General features: G+C 31.9%; 1 protein-coding gene across 1 annotated transcript; it reads left to right on the top strand.

The window, feature by feature from the left end:
- The first annotated feature begins 2,457 nt into the window (after nt 1–2,457).
- On the top strand, nt 2,458–7,093 carry LOC145109214 (patatin-like protein 1). Its single transcript, XM_079046335.1, has 7 exons — nt 2,458–2,716; nt 2,829–3,010; nt 3,114–3,300; nt 3,386–3,532; nt 5,701–6,003; nt 6,500–6,675; nt 6,765–7,093. The coding sequence occupies exons 1-7, from the start codon at nt 2,567–2,569 to the stop codon at nt 6,835–6,837; spliced, it is 1,218 nt and encodes a 405-aa protein (XP_078902461.1). The 5' UTR covers nt 2,458–2,566; the 3' UTR covers nt 6,838–7,093.
- Nucleotides 7,094–7,334: the final 241 nt, after the last annotated feature.

The raw sequence follows: 7,334 nt of genomic DNA, 5'->3' as shown, positions 1-7,334 counted from the left end.
TAATACAATACATTAGGTATATTACAGGGTGTTCACGGTGACTGAGAGCGGTGAACGATGACCTACTTTTCTCGTTTGTTACATATTCCATGGAAGGGTGTTAAAGGGTGTTGAAAGCAATGATTGTTAGGAAGGGATAGAGTTCGATACATCGATGATTTGCTTCTCGATTAATATCCAAGGAGCGTGGAGCCGAGATAAACATTCATGGGTTAGAGGTTTGTGTCATAAAAGTCGTCCTAACTTTCTGGGTGTGTATGAAACAAAAATGGAGGTGTTGGACTAGGTTTTAGACAGATAGATTTGGACAATTCTTCCTTCGATTTTGTATATTCTCTAAGGGCTTTCAGGAGAAGAGGGGGGGGGGATTATTTTGGTTGTTTGGGATCGTGAGATGATATGAAGTGAGTGTGTGATTATCAAGGATTGGTTAGTTGTTGTTCAAGTTGTCTAGGTTCAGACTTAGATGGAGGCGTTGATTGTGACTCTGTACACCCCACAATTGTTATGTGAGAAGCGCTCTCTTTGGTTGTCTATTCTCGAGTTGATCAATTGTGTTGAAAGAGTAATTGTTATAATGAGATACTTTAATGAGGTTTGGGATGCTAGTGAGAAGCTAGACTCTCAGTTCTTTGCGACCTCGAATTCTTATTTTAATTTAATCTGTTCAATTTATTGAAGATTTGGAGATTTATTGATATGCATATAAGGGGCCTAGGTTTTCTTGAAGTCACTCGTCGGGTTCTAAATTTAGTAAATTGACTAATTCCTTGTTTCTGAGGTTTTTTGTTGCGTTCGCTTGTATGACGGGTTTTATTCATGAGAAGAAGGCCCAAGATGATCGGCCTATTCGTTTATGTTCGTTTAACACCTTAACGAACATACGTACATAAACACGAACAATATAATTTGCTAAACGAACGAACAAGAGTAAAAACTTTCGTTTGTTTATCTGTTCGTGTTTATTCGTTTGTCCCTTTAACTTAAACAAACAAACTTTGTTCGTGTTCGATCCGTTCGTTTACAACCATACATATCTCGTAAATTTTCAACGACCAATACATTTATGAACTAATTGAAGATTTTCATCTTAAGGTTTATATTTTTGTATTAGATTAATTAACGTATTACGAAAGAAATTCAGACTTGTTAAAAACCTTGAATTTTTTATACTTACAAGTTTCATACGCAAGCATCCAAAACGAAACCAGTCGTCTGACTGTAATAGGAGGCTGCTTTCAATTGCAAATAAAGAAACTAAAAGAATTTGCGGATGAACATTCTTTCTTCAAAGTTGACTTAGACTTTTTCAGGACAATAAGTTATTGCTTATTTTGTAACAAATATTTGTGAATTGTGAGCATGAATCAATCCTCGTGCAATATTTTTCTATACATATTTCAAGTTTTCCCTCTTCTATTTAAATAATTGTAAACTTACAAAGAGATTCAATTAAAACTTGATAAAAGTCAACTATGAAACAGTCAAATATGTTCTTACTTCTTATTGTTTGCACTCTATTTACATTCCTTCGTCTTTAAATTACTATGATTAATTTACTAAATGTTTTAAGATATTTATTTAGTAACAAAAACTATAAAAAACCCTATATATAACACTCAATATTGTAGATATTTTATTGTATTCCTAATGAATGAATAATAGATAACTTTATATATATATATATATATATATATATATATATATATATATATATATATATATATATATATATATAGAGAGAGAGAGAGAGAGAGAGACAGAGAGAGAGAGAGAGATATATATATATATTCAAATGTGGATTGACATCTATTGTATGGACATGTAGATAATGTTATTCTGTGAAAATTACAAAGAAATTATGTTGTTTGATAATATGAATACGTTCAATCTTATATAATTATTTTAATTATTAAGCATTTTTACTAATTAAATCGTTTATAAGGTTATTATACACTTTTTTTAATTATTCTCATTCTGTCATAATGTTATCAGGATGTTTATTGAGTCGTATTCTGTAAGAATTAAAATAAATAAAAAACGATGAATGAAAACAAAAATGAATTAGAATTGGTGACAATCCATTAAAATAACAATAGTTTTGTGAAATTGAACATATTCATATTATTAAACAACATATTTTCTTAGTAATTTTCATAAAATAGCATTGTCCACACGTCCACACAATAGTTGTTCATCCACATTATAACCTAGCCCTATATATATATATATATATATATATATATATATATATATATATATATATATATATATATATATATATATATATATTTTGATCTCTCGTCATAAATTCAAACCTTCAATTTTTTATATAACTAAAAAAATATTTAAATTTTATAAAAATACTTAGAGATTAATTACCGGTGTTCCTTAACGTGTAAATATCAAATTAGATATTATATATGTTGTAGCACAAGTGATCATGTCCCATCCATTATCAACAAAGGGCATTTGAATGTACAAATAGATAGACTAACAACCCTCATATATAAATACAACCTCAAAGTTCGTCTAATCATTGTAGTGTTTGTATTACGATTACAAGATGACAACCGAAATCACAACAACAACAACCTCCATTAGAAACCGGCCTCCAAATACTGGAAATCTCATAACTGTTCTTTCTATCGATGGCGGAGGCATCAGAGGTATCATCCCTGGTGTCATTCTCGAATATCTCGAATCACAGCTTCAGGTATATATACATAACTCCCACATACATATTCAATTACTCATGGGAATTATATACTTTTACACGTGGTTTTTTGGGCTTAATCAATTAATAACATGTATATATATACATGCAGGAGTTAGACGGAGATGAAGCAAGATTAGTGGATTACTTTGACGTCATTGCTGGAACAAGCACAGGTGCTCTAATAACAGTCATGCTTACGGCTCCAGACGAATACAACAAACCTTTTTATGCTGCTAAAGACATCGTTCCATTTTATCTTGAAAATACCCCTAAGATTTTCAAACAAATCGGGTAACATCATGTATCATGTTACATGTACATGCATACGTCTATGATCGTATGATCCCTCTCTAAACGACTTTTTAAAATTCTGTATGTTTTTTGGTAAATTTAGAGGGCCATTTGCTGGGATTATAAAGCTGTTGAAGGCGTTGGTAGGGCCAAAGTACAATGGAAAGTATCTTAAAACCCTCCTAACAGGCTTACTAGGAACCACGAAGCTGAGTCAGACATTGACTAACGTTGTCATACCTACTTTTGACATAAGGGATATGCAACCTGTGGTGTTTAGTTCATATCAGGTTTGTGTTTTTGCTAAATCAGTAAATATAATCTCTTATGATGGAGTTTATTAACTTGAGAGTTATTACAAATGGTGATTTGAAGGTGCCAAGAGAGCCTACCACAGATGCGTTATTATCAGATATTTGCATGGGTACGTCTGCAGCACCTACGTATCTCCCTGCCCATTACTTTCAGAACGGTGATCGTGAGTTTAACCTTATTGATGGTGGAGTTGCGGCTAATAACCCGGTAATTAACCAACTAATTACAAGTTAACTACAACTATTGTCCATGCATCTTGTTTAATAGAGATCGGGGACGGACCCAGGATTTCGTAGTAGGTGTTGCCGGTGGCACATTTTTCCTTTTACGTAGTGGCATAAATGTATGTAGAAAAAACGAAAAATTCAAAAATTTTTACAATGTATCCGAAAAAATAAGGGGTTGCCGGTGTCACTAAGGGCACCATAGTGGAACCATCCCTGATAGAGATACCACTTGAGGGCGGTTTGAAGAAAACCTGGACCGATCTGAGGTTTGGAAAAATGCACGATATAGTCTAGATCGGTCCATGAGTTCATAAGGATCCTCATTTGATTTTTTTTTCAACTCAACATTATCCTAACAAAAAAGGGCAATGTTTTAAAAACTGGGTTTTTAGTTGAAACAGTTGCTGATTTTCGATTCAGCTGGTTCGACCGTTGGTCAACCAACCTTTCAAAATTATCATATTTTTTTTCCTGCATGCATATACACAATAAAAAAAAACATAAAATAGCCAAACATAATATAGTTTTAGAAAAATACAATGCATCAAAAAAAAACTTTTTAGCATTTATCATTTTTTTTGTTACAAAACCACGACATAAGTTAAAAGAGAAAAACTTATTAAAGATCTAATACAAAGGAGTTCTGTCATTTTGAGTGTCTACAAAGTTGACCAAGATGAGCATTAGATATTAAGTCAACTAATTATCTCATATATAAAGGATTCTCGTATTCACTTTCTTGAATCGCAAACAATGAATATGCAACTGATTTGAAAAAGACCGTCAATTAAAATTTGTTATGTAAAATGTGTCAATTACACGTGTTTTAATTTAATTTAACCGGTTTAACTGGATTTTATAAAAAACGGCCGTTCTTCCGGTTCAAAAATAGACACAAAATAAGTGTTAGTTGAACCGTTTCCTTCCTTGGTCCAATACAACTGGCCGATTCGAACTGCTTTTTTGAACATTGCTTTGGAAGTTTTGAAATGATTTGGCTTTTGGAAATACGGCTTATCGTAATGGGTGCATTATTGATTTTATTTTAGATTATTTGTTTTTGTGGTTTTCTAGCATAAATAGAAAATTACATATATTATAACTTGGTGGTTACAAAACCCTTTACTTTTCTTTTCTTATAATCTTCTAGCTCTTACTTTGAATAAAAATAATGCCCTTAAAAAAAAGAACATTGTCAAAGGGAGAACTTAAATATTTTTAAATTACAAATTATAAATAACACTATAGTTGAATTAATATTTGTATAAGTTTTCTAATATGCAACGTTTATATTAATTATTAGAAGTTGACGGAATTTTTGAATATTTAAAACCAATAAACGAAGTTAACTAGGTATAATATAAGGAATACTTCAAAAAATTTAAACAAACGATTTTAAATTAAAAATCATTAAAGTCACTATAAAATCACAATAAAAGCTATATTAAGTTTTAAGAATAAAAAAATATTTATAGAAAATTAAGAAATTCACAAAGATTTTCAAAATTTGAAAACGAAACAATTTGCCTGATGAATTTTTGAATTTCGTCTTCTCAGAGCCTTGAACGTTATTTGCTCTTGTAATAGTTATAGAATGCAATTATTGATAGCTTATAATAGTAGTGCTGTATTATATTGGCTATAAAAAGTCAAAGACGATGGTGCGGCTCTAATTAATCTAAAGTCCGAACTCAGAAGAGTGCTATTTGTTCTACTATGCACCATTTCTGGTAGTACAATGCAAGTTTGCAGCCATTAGCTTAAGAGCATATTACTCTAGGAACCGAGTTATACACCCTAAAAAAGGTGTGTAGTAAATAAGGATTTGGTTCTTGATTCCCCCTTATAATGGTAGGAGGAAAAAACTGTCTATTAATATTTTGAACGTGTCAGAGTTCACACTCGAACTACTTGTATCGAATTTTACATTTCAATCACTATCCTCCCATTCAGAAAAAAATACTACTCTTTATGAAGAGATAATATATATATTTCATGCAAAATGAAAAACAGTTTTCCTAGATTGGCGATAATTTTATTAAAGCTAGCAAAAAGCTAAACTGTAAAAGTACAACAAATAACTGATGTACAAATGTATATTATTAGTTCCTGAAGTGCACCTAAACATTTTTTTTTCTGGATTGGCAGTCATTGGTTGCGATAGGGGAAGTGACAAGGCAAGTTATGAAAGAAGATCCAAATTTTATCCCAATCTCACCTCTCGATTATGGGAGATATCTCGTGATATCGTTAGGGACTGGAACCGAGAAGCAAGCACCTAAATATGATGCGAAAATGGCTGCGAAATGGGGTGTGCTTGGGTGGATGGTCAATAACGGTTCGGCCCCATTGATAGATTCTTTCCAGCAAGCGAGTGCCGATTTGGTCGTTTTTCATAACAATGTTGTCTTTGAAGCCCTCAATTCCACCGACAATTATCTCCGAATTCAGGTACCTCATTTCAAACATGTATAATTGATGGGTTATACGGTACAACTTGACAAAGAACATCTTAAAGACCTTTAAATATTGTGTGGATTTCATAAATGTTTTTTAATAAAACATCTTTATTCTAAAACAGTACTATAAATAAGTAGCAAATTATTTATTATTTTTCATAAAATATCATTATATTATAATAATATAATGATATTTTGTGAACATATAATTCTAATTGCTTAATTTTGTATAGCATTCTTTAGAAAAATTGTGTTTTATAACGAATAGATCGTTACATGAAATTAAGCTTTAAATATTTGTAGCTTTAAATAACTCGTAGGTATAAACGATAAAGGTTCACGAATCATAAACATGCACTAATTTGTAACCATGGACATGCATGGATGGGTTGTACGATACAAATTCAATACCAATATTATACTTCAATCATTAAAAGTCGTATCAATTTACCGCTTCAACTTTTTGTATGCTCCTATTGCAAAATTAGGACGAAACATTGACCGGAGACTTGGCCTCGGTGGATGTTGCGACAACTCAAAATTTGAACAATTTGGTCGATGTTGGCAAAGGTTTGCTAGATAAGCCGGTTTCTCGGGTGAATTCCGATACAGGGGTATTCGAAGTTCTCCCGGATGGTGGTACAAACCGTGAAGCATTGAAAAGGTACAACTCCAACTCCATTACCAAATTATAATAGCTACCCTTGGATATGGTATACTTTCTTGATGCATGTTTTCTTTTTATGAAACCAGGCTTGCTAAACAGCTCTCGGATGAACGAAAACTAAGGGAGGCAAATTGTACAGCACAGGAAGTGCTTGAGTGATGTTTATTCGATAATTTTATGAAATTATTAAAATCTGGAGAAGATCGTAAATTTGTAATACATATTTGTTAATTTTAATTGTTATTTGTTTTAGTATAACAGTAAAACTGATTATCTATATGTATTTCTGTTATTGTATATGTTTGTATATTGATCATAATGATGTTGGTGATCAATATAATATTTTTTTATAAAAAAGTATAGTGTGTATTTATTGAGCAATTTTAATAAGAAAGTGTTCAATCCATTACTAATACTTATGGTTTTATAGGACTAATCCGTGTTGAAGGTTCTTTCGTTTCTCGCTTTCTACAGTCTCCAAATCATTTCATAACAAATATCCACCAACACCTTTCTCTTCTTTGGGTAATTTCTCCAGGCTGCAGCAAACTGCAACACCTCACTAGTTTAATCAAAATGAGGCACCGATATACCACACCATCTAAAAATCCACTCCCAAATGACTCTAGCGAATGAACACCCACATAGTAGGTGGT

Source organism: Lactuca virosa, chromosome 4, assembly GCF_052849685.1.
Source record: "Lactuca virosa cultivar CGN04683 chromosome 4, Lactuca_virosa_CGN04683_v6, whole genome shotgun sequence".
In the NCBI taxonomy this organism is placed as follows: domain Eukaryota; kingdom Viridiplantae; phylum Streptophyta; class Magnoliopsida; order Asterales; family Asteraceae; genus Lactuca; species Lactuca virosa.
This window is presented reverse-complemented; position numbering and strand designations above follow the sequence as displayed.